Source organism: Trichechus manatus, unplaced genomic scaffold, assembly GCF_000243295.1.
Source record: "Trichechus manatus latirostris isolate Lorelei unplaced genomic scaffold, TriManLat1.0 scaffold00072, whole genome shotgun sequence".
Lineage (NCBI taxonomy): Eukaryota > Metazoa > Chordata > Mammalia > Sirenia > Trichechidae > Trichechus > Trichechus manatus.
In genome coordinates, this window is record NW_004444008.1 from 1,061,111 (window position 1) to 1,075,489 (window position 14,379).

At 56.1% G+C, this 14,379-nt stretch overlaps 1 protein-coding gene across 1 annotated transcript in view; it reads right to left on the reverse strand.

The window, feature by feature from the left end:
- Positions 1-9,126: 9,126 nt before the first annotated feature.
- Positions 9,127-14,379, reverse strand: part of ROPN1L (rhophilin associated tail protein 1 like) — a 14,269-nt gene continuing 9,016 nt past the window's right edge. The window contains exons 4-5 of the mRNA XM_004380297.2: positions 10,592-10,767; positions 9,127-9,190 (exon numbers count right to left, since the gene is read on the reverse strand). Of these exons, the coding sequence (XP_004380354.2) occupies positions 9,127-9,190; positions 10,592-10,767 (240 nt within the window). The remainder of the gene's footprint in view (positions 9,191-10,591; positions 10,768-14,379) is intronic.

Here is a 14,379-nt window from a genome sequence, read left to right on the forward strand (position 1 = left end):
ATCTTTCCACACCTGTTCATATCTCACACCTAGCCACACATGTCCACACATGTCCACCCCATCCACACCTGTCCACACCTTTCCACACCTATTCACATCTCAGACCTATCCACACATGTCTACACCTGTCCACTCCATCCACACCTGTCCATGTCTTTCCACACCTATTCACATCTCATACCTGTCCCTGCCTGCCCATGCCTATCCACGTCTGTCTATCCCTATCCACACCTATCCAACCTATCCACACCTGTTCACACCTGTACACACCTGTCATGCCTTTTCACACCTGTCCACACCTGCCCACAACTATCTATACCTGTCCATATCTGTCCACGTCTGCCTGTTGCTGTCTACACCTGTTCACACCTATCCACACGTGTCTCATTCTTGCACAACCTTCCCAGGCTCTTCTAGGGGTTGCTCAGAAGCCTCTCCTGACAGGAGGGGGTTCTCCAAGATCCCTCGGTTCCCCCCACCCTATGGGGAATGCAGCCCTGTCCCCCCTCCTTCATTCCTCAATATTTTCTGGGCCATTGATTTTTTTTCCTGGATGAGCTTTTGCATCATTTTGGAAAGTTTCCCCCAAGTACATTTATGTTATGATTGAAAAAACATTAAGCATATAAATTAATTTGCCAAGAATTGGCGTCTTCACAGTGTTGAATCTTTCCATGCAGCTCTCACACTGTTTTTGTTAAGTTTATTAACATTTATTCACATTTTTTTTTTTACTACTGCAATAGATCTTTCAACTATGCTGGTATTTAAGAACAAAAGAAAACATTATTGACGTTTGCGTATTTCTTTTGTAACCTGCCACCTTACAGAATCCAAATTCTACTGCTCAAATGATGTTTTTCCAGTTCAGCCTCTGAAGTTTTACAAGCACTCTTATTGCCTAAAATGATGACTTTGTCTTTCTCCATTGCTGTTACTTCTGTTGTCTTTTATCCCCTGAGTTCTTGTATTTGAATTTTCTAGAAATTCTAGGGCAATATTAACTATCATATCTGGCAAAGTTTCTGAGTGGTTCCCAAGGGCGGGTGGGAGAGGGAGGTGAGATGTCATTGTTTAAGGGTGCTGAGTTTTCATTTAGGGTGAAGAAAGCTTTGGAAATGAAGAGCAATGAGGGCTGCACACCATGGTGAATGTGATTAATGTCACTGAATTGTACACGTAAAAATGGTGGAAATGGAAAATGTTTTGCTATATGTATTTCACCACAGTAGAATTCAAATATATATATAATACATATATACCTATATATCAGTCTGCTAGCAGAGCTCCTTGTCTGGTCTGGACCAGAATGGACTGGCCCCAGGGTCTGTGAATCACGATGCTAAACAAGGTGTTGTTCTTAATCTGCTCCACTGCTTAGAGGGCCTCAGTGTTTCTGCGCAGGCCCTGGAATCAGACAGACCTGGTGGCATCCAGGTTCCTACCCCTGCCACCGGTGTGACCTTGGCTGTCCCTCCGTCCATCAACCATCTAATCATTCAGCCAATCATCCAATCATCCATCCACCTATCCACTGTCCATCCATCTACCATCCATCATTCATCTATCCATTCATCATCCATTCACCATCCATCCATCATCCACCCACCATCCATCCATCATTCATCTATCCACCCATCTAATTATCCATTCACCATCCCTCCATCCACTCTCCATTCATCTACCATCTATCCATCCACCATCCATCCATCCATTTATCCATCCATCCATCCATCCATCCACCCATCCATCCATCCATCCATTCATCTATCATCCTTCCACCCACCCACTCACTCATCCATCCATCCACCATCTACCATCTATCCATCCAATCATCCATCCATCCATCCATCCACCATCTATCCATCCAATCAACCATCCATCCATCCACCCATCCATCCATCCATCCATCCATCCATCCATCCATCCATCCATCCATCCATCCATCATCCATCATCCATCCATCCACTTCCCCTCATGTGTGACCCTATCTCTGTGTCTGTCTTCTCTTTAAAAGACCCCATTCAGAAGAGATTAGAATTAGGACTCACCTTCTTCTGGCGTGACCTCATTAATTTAATTATGTTAATTTGCAGTTAACATCTGAAGGAAAAACACTGATTCCACAAATATGGTCATGTTCACAGGTGCGGGGGTTAGAACTTAAGCATTTCTTTTTGAGGGACACTGTGCAGTCCACAGCACCACCTCCGTGAGAGCTCCGATGTGAGGCGGCTGGCATCCTGAGTCAGGGTGCTGTGCTGTGCCCGACACCCCCACCAATATAGCAGCACTTGGGCCTGCCTTTCTTCCCAGGAGACTGGTTGGGGTTCGGGGGGAGTTTGTGGAATGGGCGGGGATGGATTCCGGACTTCAGTCCAGGGCAGAATACACCATTCGTTGAAGAGTAGGTGGGAGCCAAGGAGGAGCCTTGAGGGGTCCTAAGCAGGCCTTCCCTCTCACCCCACAGAGACAAGGGGAGATCTGTGCCCACAGTAAGTCTGGGGGCAGAGGTTTCCTGCCCCCCCACCTCTGCCCCATGAAGGGGGTGATGGGGAGGTAGGTCGGGGAGCAGGGCTGGAATGCATCACAGGGCAAAAGGCCAAGGGACAGGCAGGGGCCAGGGGCACACAGAAACGAGTAAGGTGGCAGTCCTTGGACAGGGCTCTGGTGGAGGACCCTGAGACTAGGTGTACGGGGCCTCCAGTGAGGCGAGGGTTGGGGGGAGGGCCCAGGGTGGGATCACAGGGTGCTCCAAGTCCTCAGTGTCCCCCTGGGTCTCCAGTCCCGTCGCCACAGCCTGGGGACCCCCAGGGCCAGACCGTCAAAACAGAGTGTGGCCAAGACCCACCGCCCCTCCTCACCGGCCACTGTTGCCATGCCAGTGCCCTTCCCTGACCCACTGTGATGGACTCGGGCCACCCAACTCTGTGCGCTGTGGCCTGTGGCCCAGCCTGCCCCTCCACCCTGACTGCCTGGGAAAGGTCTGGTGTCTGGGGCTGGTTTCCCGCCTGCTTGAGCGAGGAGGGGGCTGATGACTGGTTACCAGGTCCCAGGCCACCCAGAGGGGCCCCCAAGGCTTTCAGGCAATGCGGTGTGGGGGTTGGCTGCAGCCCTTACTCAGGTCAGTGCTGCCTCTTTGCTGGGCTTGATGATGCTGGCAGGTTCGGGCTGAGCCCACCTGGGGGTCCAGCATGGGGCACGGGCAGGGCAGGCAGGACAGTGGGCTTTCCCAGGGGACCTGGACCCCCGTTCGGCCACCCACTGAGGCCAGTCCCTCCCCTCACTTCCTGGGCTCAGGTGCTGACTCTTTGGGCTCACCACCATCCCCCCTCCCCCCGACACAGCTGCCAGCCTAGCTCCCTCCCACCCGCCCTCCAAACGCTCGCCTCCAAGCCCTCAGCTCCGGGTCCCTGGTTCCCAGGCCCCGGGGCATCAGAACACCCCCAGCTGGGCCCCACAGTGGTTGCGGATTCCTGGGCACACCAGGGGCAGAGGTGGGTCCTCCTCCCACCCCCCAGCTTGTCTGCCCCCTTTGCTTGGGTACCAGCTCCCTGGGTCCACCCCATCCCCCAAACTGGTGTCCCCCCTCACTGCACAGTCCACCCTTTAAGATTGGGCAAGTGATGGAGATGCCTCCACAGGCGCCTGTTCTGTCCAGTTTCCAGAAGAGCGTGAGGACACGGGTGTGCACGGAGCAGGCTTCATGGGGGGACAAAGGAGCTGCGGTCGACTGACCAGAGGAGCACAGGAGCCATGCAAACGTGAGCTCCGTGTTGACGGAGAGGACAAGAACGTCGTCAGGATGCAAAAGTGCCACCTCCTTGATGACGGTGGCATCCAGGTGCCTCACCTCTGCCCCTGAGGCAGCGCAGGCCTCATGGCCTCCTGAGGACCATTGGGACCAGGACGAGACGCTCTGACTGAGGGGGAGGGGAGATGTGGCCTGTGGGGAAGGCGCCAGGCTGCCCAGGAGAGGTCAGGGGCCGGAGACGTCAGCAGGCAGAGGGGTTACAGGGAACCAACCCATGGGTGGGAGGGCGAGCTCCTGGCTGAGGGCCTGTCCAAGGTGGGCAGAGAGGGAGCTATTCACTCCACTGCCCTCCAGCTTGCTTTCTTCTGAAAGGCTGGTTGACGCTGCCTGCTGACCTCCACCCCCACTGACCTCCACCCCCGCTGACCTCCACCCCCACTGACTGCCACCCCCACTGACCTCAATCTCCATTGACCTCCACCCCCGCTGACCTCCATCCCCACTGACCTCCTCCCAGTGGGTCGGAAAGGCAGCCAGGGGGATAGAGACAGCCTGGTGGACACCTCTGGGGCAAGGCTGGGTCACAGGGATGGGGACAAGCTGCCCCCTGCAGGCTAGGTCACAGGGACAGGGACAAGGTGCCCCCTGCAGGCTAGGTCACAGGGACAGCAACAAGGTGCCCCCTGCAGGCTGGGCCACGGGGACAGGGACAAGGTGCCCCCGTCAGCTCTGGGGCTCTAGGACGTGCATCCTTGCATTTCTCTGATGGGCATCAGCTGGCCCACAGCCCCTGTGATGTGGATGTTAGACCTCACACCGTGGTGGGAGCATACTTGTGGCGGGGGCCACTCTGGGGAAGTGTGCTGGGGAGCCGCCCCCTGCTCTCTCCCTCCCTGTGCCCCTAGCCTCTGGGAGGGGGGACCCCAGTGCTGCTCAAGGAGGTGTCTCCTCCTGCCACCTTCTCCTCTCTGCTCCGAGCCATCCTGGCTCTTGAGAGTAGCCCCAGCTCTGACATGTGCACCCCAAATCCCAGGGTCAGATCCAAACTGCCCCCAGGCCCCCCAGACCACCCGTGGGGGCTGTTGATAGCCCTCTCTAGCTCCTGCTGGGACAATGTGTGACCCGCCTGCCCCCAGGAGCTGCAGAGTCTCTGTGCAGAGCTGTACCTGAGACGCAGGGTTCAGTTTAAGGATGAAATTCAGAGCAGTTGAAAAGTTCAGGGGAAGGCATGAAATGAGGTCGATGGATGTTCTGGACACAGACAAGCTCTTCCTTCTGTATTTCCTTTCAAAAATGTGCACTAGCTCCTTTAAGTTTTAAAAATCAGCAGACAAGAAGCCAGATCAGCAAAAGCATCCTTTATCCACTAAAGAGCCTGGGGGGGGGGGAGGGCGCCCCTCCCCATTAAGGCAGTGAGGACGGCGAGTCCTCTCGGTCCCTAAGTCCAGCCCAGGTGCAACAGGAGGGGGTCAGCTCCAGCTTTGGGAGGGGGTGGTCAAAGACACTATAAAACCAAGCCAAACCTGTTGCCGTCGAGTCGGTTCTAACTCAGAGCGACCCTACAGACAGACTTTAAAACCAGCGCAGCTCCAAGCTGGGCTGGTCCTCGGCCACATCCCTGGCCCAGGCTGCACCTTCCCAGACTCCTCTCGGCTTCCTTATCCCCCTCCTGCAACGTCACACTGCTCTGAGTTCAGAACAAGTGCCGTGATTTCCTGCTGCTCCTGACACTTGCGCCCCGTCATCTTGAACTGTATGTGCACATCCATCTTTCTTACCTCTAGTTTTCACCAGCCGGTAGGCAGGCATCGCTGATCAAGTCTCCTTCACCCACCCCATCTGGGAGCTGCCGTGCTTGACAGAGTTGCTATTCCATAAACACTGTTTGAATGAATGTATCGATGGGTGGGTAGCTGGCTGGACAAAGCGCTGGCTGGTGGATGAATGATTGGATGGGTGAATGGATGTGGTGAAATGATTTTTTTCATGTGGCCCCTTGCCTTGTTTCTGTGAAACACAGAGAAAAAGAAAACAGCTTGGGAGATTTTTGCCCCCAGAGCCCAGAAGAGTTGTTACAATTACCCTTGTTACAGTTGCCCTAGTCCTAGGAAGAATTTTGTTACTTTTGCCCCAGGAAGAAGCCAGTCCCTGCTGGCAGAAAATGTCAGTTATGCAAATAGATGGAGCCACTTGCGAGGGGATGGGCCAGTTTAGTCCAGTGAGGGGATTAGTCAGTTATTATGCAAATAGGGTGCATAAAATCCACCTAAGAGAATTGGGCCACTTATCAGCAGAGCTAAAAGAACTGTAACACTTGACCGAGCAGGGCAGGGGTCAAAAGGAGGCCTGTCCTAAGGGGTCTGAGAGGAGGCTTGCATGGCTGGCCAAGAGAGAGAGACAGAGAGACAGAGAGAGACAGAGAGAGCTGTCCTACACTAAATAAGGGAGGGATGTACTCTTCACTTTGGGGGAGCCTTCCAGACCTTCCTGTGTGCTTCCTGACATGGATCCTGCTCCTGTTATTTCCAAGTTAATCCTGATCCCATGTTACTTCCCTAATAAACCATATAACTGTATGATCTGTGAGTTCTGTGTGGCCATTGCAACAAATTATGGAATGAAGCAGAGAAGTAGGGAGTGCCTTGTGGAGGACAGCTGGTGTCAGAATTGCTAAAAAGTTTGGAGAGTAGAGGTATGTTTGACCTCCACCTCGTAGGAATCAGCTTTGGGCTAATGCTGATGCTTATTCTCATTCTCCCTGGAGTTAGACAAGGTCCTACACTATTACTATCGCACTACAATGGACAAATGGATGGACGGATGGATGGATGGGGTGGATGGGTCGATGGATGTATGGATAAATGGATGAGTGGATGGATGGATGGGTGGATAAGTGGATGGATGGATGAATGAATGGGTGGGTGGATGGGTGTATGAGTGGATGGATGGACGGGTGGATGGATGGATGAGTGGATGAATGGATGGATGGGTGGACAAGTGCATAGATGGGTGGGTGGACGAATGAATGGATGAGTGGATAGATGGATGAGTGGACGAATGGATGGATAGTAGATGGATGGATGAATGGAGGGATGAATGGATGAGTGGGTAGATGGATGGGTGGATAAGTGGATGGATGGATGAATGGATGAGTGGATGAATGGATGGATGGATTGGTGGATGGATGGGTGGGTGGATGAGTGGATATATGGATGAGTGGATGCATGCATGAGTGGATGAATGGGTGGATGAGTAGTTGGTTGGATGGGTAGATGGATGGATGGATGGATGGGTGGATGGATGGATGGATGGATGGATGGATGATGGATGGATGGATGAATGATGGATGGATGGATGGATGGATGGATGGGTGGGTGGATGGGTGGATGGATGGGTGGATGGAGGGATGGATGAGTAGATGGATGGATGGGTGGATGGATGGATAGATGGATAGATGGATGGATGAATGGATGTATGAGTGGATGGATGGATGGGTGGGTGGATGAGTGTATGGATGGATGGGTGGATAGATGAGTGGATGGATAGATGAGTGGATAGATGGATGGATGAGTGGATGGATGGATGGATGGATGAGTAGATGGGTGGATGGATGGATGGTTGAGTAGATGGACAGATGAGTGGACGGATGAGTAGTTGGATGGGTGGTAAGTGAATGAATGGATGGTTGAGTGGATGGATGGATGGACTGGTGGGTAGGTGGATGGATGGATGAATGGTTTGACATTAGATACCAGGTTAAACTTGGCAGAATCCTCTCCCCTCCACACTGAGTTGGGGAAGGTGGCTATAGGTGGTCATGGTGCCTTGGTCATGAAAAGTCTTGGGTGTGATCAAAGAATGAGACAACTCGACGGGAAGCTTTTCTACCCCATTGAGTTTTTCTTCTCAAAAACATAAAACAGGTAAAGTCTCAATACACACTAATCCTAAGGTATATGTTTAAATGCTTTTAAACATTTGCATTTAAACATTAAATTTGCAGAAATTCTTTTAAAAAGCCAACTGTTTTGCATTCACCATTAGCTGCTCTAACCACTGCTTCCTCTGCCTCTGGTTTGCTCTCAGGCGTGGGAAGAACACCTGGTTCCCGCGAGCCCAGCCCCGCCTGCCTCGGAGCCCTGGAGCCCCCTCCGCTGGCTCGCTGAGGTGGGTGGCACAGTCCACTGGAGTTGTCAGAGGTCTGCGAGGCCCCTGTGGGTGGGCGGTGCCTGGAGGCACGTCACCCTGGCCGACTCAGGAGTCCTGGGTCTGCTTAAGGCAGACATTCTGGTGGGCTCTGCGGACGCAGACACTCCGAGCTGGCTGGGCTTCTGTCTCTTCGGGTCTGTAGGAACTAGAGAGCGGCCTGCACGCTGTGTCCTTCTGTGCGTCTTTGCTGTGGCCCCTTCCTGCCTGGCTAGCATCCCGGCTCCGCAGGGCGTGCATCTGTGCCGCACAGGACGTACACCTCTTCTCCTCCCAGTCCCGAGTGCTGAGGCTTCGCAGGTAGGAAAACACATTTTAGATTCTTTGGGAAAGGAAAGTTTTGGGAAGGTTTAGGCATTTTAGCAATTGCAAAAGCTTTTTTAAAAAATTCCGGTTCTGAGAAGTTGCTTCTACTTTTACCAACCATCTAGGTATACTGCCCGGTCTCTGGAAAGGCGAGGAAAAGTCCAGACGAGTGATCATGTCACGTAAGGTGGCCTGGTGTCTGGACAACAAATACACATCACGCATCTCAGCACAAGGTAACAGTGACTATTTCCCCACAACGCTTCAAGTGCCGGCAGCCTTTGTCAGCACGGAGGCCAGTCTGTAGGGAACACACCAACCCACTGCCAAGTTCTCCACAAGTCATCTAAGACACACTGTTGTCTGAAGACAGGGGAAGCCAATCCAGGATCTTCCTGTCCCCACCCAAGTGGACGGGTGCTGGCCAGCCTGTCTGGTGTGTGCCACAGCCCCCAGCCGCCCGTCCACTGCCGCTGTCCAGCGTCAGCACGTAGACGCTCGCGCAGGAATTGGTGTGGACCCCGGAGCATGGGTCCCTGCTGGTCATCGTTTGGATGAAGACAAAGAAGAGCCCATCCCCCGCCTACTCGCCAGCCCGACTATGAAGCAGACTTCACTGCCATGACGGGTCTGCGGGTAAGGTGCGCACAGGATATAACGTGAGGGGCTGGAATTAAACGTGCCCCCAGGAAGCCTTTGCCAGACGAATGTCCCGCAGGGGTAAAAATGCACACTGCACACCCATGTGGCTCATGACAAGCTGTATTTGGTGCTGGGGGTTTGAAGACACTATTTCAACTTTAAAACGTGTTCTTCTCTGCATTTATGGCCTATGTCTTCTAAGTGTTCTTTTGGCTTTTTTAAATTTTCCTCTTGGCAAGGAAGAAATCTGCAAGTCCTATCATGCCGTTCTTTCTAGACTCTCTGGATCGGAAACAGAAAAGACGCTTGTTAATGGTTCCTCGTGGCACACACAACAGAACGCTCGTGAAAGCAGGAGACTGTACAAGCTCGGCCTCGACTAGGCATCCCTGTGGTCTCTCACCAGTAACTCCCACCTCCCGGAATAAGGCATCCCTAGTTCCTTGTACAGAAATGGACATTGGGCTCCAGGTGAAAAGATCAGTACTGCATGTATGGATTTTTCTCTAATGAAAAATTTTAGTCAATGAAATTCTCCTTCCATTTGAGAAGGCGGTCTGGGGAAACTCGCGGGCTGCCGTAAGCCCAGGAGACCAGCACTGACCACACCCGAGCTTTTGCGTCTGTGGACATCTGCGTTCCTTACAGGCAGTGAGCAGTAAGGCCACATGGTGATGATGTTCACAATCCTAACACAAACGGGCCACTCAGCTTGCACGTCCACAGGGGCATGAGGGCACAGATCACAGTCAGTGGCAGGACGGACCCATCCTTGGCCATAGACAGCAAGTCTCCCCCAGCGGCCGAGGCTGCTGTGGTCAGAGGTGTCCAGGCTGGAGGCCGTCCTGTCCCCCATCTGCACGGGATGCGCTTTCTCACTCTCCTCATGCACTGGAATCATCTTTAGCTGGGGTCCATCCAAGGGCTATAGAGCCAACATCAGCACACACGCCACCCCATGCCCAGGAAGGGGCTGCTCCCACCCTCCGATGCCTCCAGGCCCGGCAGGCTGGGTCCTCCCACACCACCCCAAGTCGGCCCGAGGGGCTCTCAGCTCCTCCAGGGTCCCCAGCCTGACCTGCTCCAGAGCCAGGCAAGACCCTGGCTCTTTCCCCAGCCAGGCCTGCAGCCACTGCCTGGCCTGGGCTGGCCTCTCGGTGAGCAGCTTGCAAAGCCCAGGGACCTCAGTGCAGGGGGCCAGGACAGCACGTTCTCCCAGGACAGCTGGGGGCTACACCCTGCCGCAGTCTGAGACATTCCCATGCCGCCTGCCCTGGACCTCAGGGTCCCAGGAGAAAGCAGCCTGTTGAGGTAGGTGCCGCTGCCCAGATGCCTCAGATGGCAGGTGTACAGGTGTGCACACAGTGGAGGCGTGCAGCTGTGTGCCTGGGTGTGCACGCAGTGCAGGTGTGAGGGTGTTGGGGGTGTGCAGGTGTGCGTACAGTGGAGGCGTGCAGGTGTGTGCCTGGGTGTGCACACAGTGCAGGTGTGAGGGTTGCAGTTGTGTGGGTGTACAAGTGTGTGGGTGTGCATCCAGTGAACGTGTGCAGCTGTTCAGGTGTGCAGGTGCACACACAGTGCAGGTGTGCAGGCGTGAGGAGGGCATGCCCCCCTGCCTGAGCGGCTCAGGGACAAGGGGCGGCAGGGGGGTGGCTGCCCGAAGACCCCAGGAGGCGTACTCACATATTTTCCTTCAAGGTGTCAAGGTAGGACTCTGTGTCCGCACGGGGCAAGTCTGCATCCAGGCCAGCCAGGTAGCGGTATACATAGGAGAAGGTCTTGAAGGGGATGCGTGCGGGCCCACCCTCGGGGTCGGCCGTCAGGATCTGACAGAGGTTCTTCATCGCTGAGTTCAGGGACTGGAACACACGGGGGGAGGGGTTATGGCTGTGGGTCACCAATCACAGAGCAGAGGGTACCCAGACACTCCACAGGGCACGGCTCAATCTGGGGAACCAGGTGAGTTTGTAATTGACATAAAGGACGAGATGGAAAGGGAGGGCTGAGATAAGGACGCAGCTGGCCTGAAGAAGATTCTGATTCAGAACTTATGTCAAGGCAGGAACGACTCTCAAGGCGGCACGGAAGCTTCTTTAAGGCTGGACCATCAGCTGGAGCAGAACGTCCAGCCCTCGGGCCCACGTCTGTCCATATCCCATCCACGCCTGTCCACATCTCATCCACACCTCGTCCATGCCTGCCCACCCCCGTCCATGCCCATCCATGCCTGACCACCCCCCGTCCATGCCCATCCACGCCTGTCCACATCTCATCCACACCTCGTCCATGCCTGCCCACCGCCCGTCCATGCCCATCCACGCCTGTCCACATCCCATCCACACCTCGTCCATGCCTGCCCACCCCCGTCCATGCCCATCCATGCCTGACCACCCCCCATCCACGCCCATCCAGTTCTGTCCACCCCGTCCAGGCCCCATCCATGCCTCGTCCATGCCTCATCCACGCCTGTCCACATCCCATCCAAGCCTTGTCCACACCTGCCCACTCCCGCATCCATGCCCATTTAGGTGTGCCCACCCCCGTCCACGCCCCATCCATGCCTGTCCATGCCCCATCCATGCTTCGTCCACACCCATCCACGCCTGTCCACATCCCATCCACACCTGTCCACATCCCATCCACACCTTGTCCATGCCTGCCCACCCCCGTCCACGCCCATCCATGCCCACCCACCCGTCCATCCACGCTCATCCAGTTCTGCCTACCACCGTCCAGGCCCCATCCATGCCTGTCCACATCCCATCCACGCCTTGTCCACACCCGCCCACCACCCTGTCCACGCCTATCTAGGTCGGCCCCACCCCCTGTCCATGCCCCATCCGTGTCTCGTCCACGCCCCATCCACCACCGTCCACACTCAGCCATCCCATCCAGGCCTGTCCATGCCCATCCACTCCCTGTCCACACCGGTGTACCCCGTCCACACCCATCCAGGCCCGTCCACCCCATCCACCCCCATCCACTCCCTGTCCACACCCGTCCAGGCCCCATCCTGGCCTGTCCACACCTTTGCGCCTGCTCACACAGCAGGCTCGGGCATGGCCTCAGTTTCGGGAATGCACTGCGCCTTCCACCCCTTTCGACCTCACACTTTGCTCAGGCTTGTTCCCTCTGCCCAGCTCGGCCTGGCTGATGGTCCACCCTGGCCGTGTCCCCCCATCGTTCACTACCAGCCAGGACGCCTATCCTCAGGGACACACCCACACCCACTCACAGAACTTTCTGGAGACTCTGACCCCGCCCGGCAGGCCCTCGAGGCTAGGGCAGCTCCCAGTCCAAGCCCTCGTCCTCACTACAGCTCTCGCCTCTGACCTGCTGGATGAAGGAAACCCCACAAGAGGCTGCTATCTCCCCAGCTGCGTGCACAGGCCAGAGCCTCTGCCTCTTCCTGCAGGCTGGGAGCCGGGTGCTGGGCGCTGGGCAGGTCCTCCTGCCCTCCTGGTATCACAGGTGGCCACAGGCTGCGCCTCGTCTGCCCTGAGCGACACTGTCGGTGGCCAGTGCGTCCTGGGGCAGGAGACAGACATACCCAACGACGGACTCCTGGTGGCTGTCTGCACTGGGCCTGCCACAGGCCCTCCTGCGGCGCCTTCCATTTGGGGGCTGGGCCCCACCTGGCATCAGGGGTGTGGAGGGGGGTGTGGAGCAGTGAATGCGGGGTGCTGGGGGAAGGGGTATCCTCAGTGGGGAGCACAGGGGGAGGTGGCTGAGCAAAGACGGGGGGAGGAGCCGGCCCTGTGGGGCTTTGGGGAGCTCAGGTATGGCCGCAGGCGCGGGGCCAGGGCAGGTGGTAGTTCCCCAGCCAGGAGCAGCTCAGGGGTGTGGGGCGGGGAGGGGCACTTACTGTGATGTCCAGATGCTGCGCAGGACAAGGCACTTTAACCCGCAAGCAGCCCCGCCCTCAGTGAAGGCGTAAGACACCCCCAGGGCTGCTGGCTTTGACAGTACAGTCTGCAGGCATTTTTATACCCGAGGAGTCGTAAACAACTTGCTTGATTTTGACCGAGACTTGTTTCTTATAAACACACTTCTCCACCCAAAGGGCCCCGTCCTTCGCCCCCTGGTCCTTGGATGCATCCCCCATCCCTGGGAGGAGGCTGCTGGAGATGCCCTTGGTCTTCAGCCACGACTTCACACCTGACCATCATCTGAGGACAGTGGGGACATGGGACCACACGGCCATGAGGCTCTGGCCGTGCCCTGGGCACTTCCTGCGCTGTCCTGGGGCCTCACCCCCAAGTGTCGGCTGGCCGCATGACCAAGGACCAAAGTCTGTGTTTTGGTCAAGGGTGGAAAGGGAGACGTCGTGGGCGGCATGTCCAGATGGATGCTGCATCACCCGCAGGCATGCGCACAGTTGAGACACAGCCAGTGGCCCTGTGGTCAGTATAGTCAAAAGCCCTTGAACATCCACCCAAGGCCTTTGTCTCGCCCGGGCTGGTCTCTGTCATGACGTGTCTTCTCAGTCAGTGGGGGTACAGAGATTGGGCCTTGCTCCGGAAAGTTCCTGTGTGTTTAAAAGTTCTCCACGTTTTAAAAAACCAAGCGAAGAATCTCAGCCCACGCTTTAGCTCAGGCGCGTCAGAGCTGCCACGGGAGATACTCGCCGCGCACACAGCGTCTCACGCCCAGGGTGGCAGGCCAGGGTTGCAGGAAGGCGGCGTCACCACATAACACTCCAGCACCTCACGGCGCAGCTTCAACGCAGCCACAAGGGCAGCGCCCCACACTGCAAGGATGTCCGTGAACACAGCTCCTAGCGGACGGTCTGTCTGTCCTGTCCCCTCAGACCTGGCCACACTTAGAATGGGGACGTGGCACATAGCAGAAGGAAGGACGCCCTGACTCAAGAGCGTGAGCAGAGGCTCTGGCCTTTCAGAGCCTTCAGCTTGTGTATTTGCTATGAGCCAAGCGAGGCGACGGCTGGAGCCGCTGATAGGTGGCAGCACCCATGTGGGCCTCCCCCGTGGAGACACGGGACCGGGCAGGCCCACGAGGCACGCCTTCCCACCACGCGCTGCTCTCCACTTCCTCCGTTTACAAGGTACCTTCACAGCCTAACAGTAAGCGTGATGACGCCAAGCCATGTGGGGAAACGCTTTCTTGAAGTCACACCTTTCTGAGGGCATCCAGGCGGCCCAGGCCACGTCGGCATCCACGGTGTCAGCAATGCAGGTATACACACCTGGGCCAGGTGCGCAGCCCGACGAAGGGGATCCGAACCTGCCCTCTGCACTCTGAGCCCCATGTGGGAGGGCGGGAGCTCGGGGCCAGTGGGGGTCAGGCTGCTGTGAGCACGCTCTCGGTATGAGTGTGTCTTCTCAGGACCAAGCAGTGGTTGTAGAGAAACAGTAAGACAACAAGCTGCCTCCCTGTCCTGCCTGCTGGGCCTTGCCTCCCTGCACCGCCTCCTTGCCCTGCCTGCTGGGCCCTGCCTCCCTGCCCTGCCT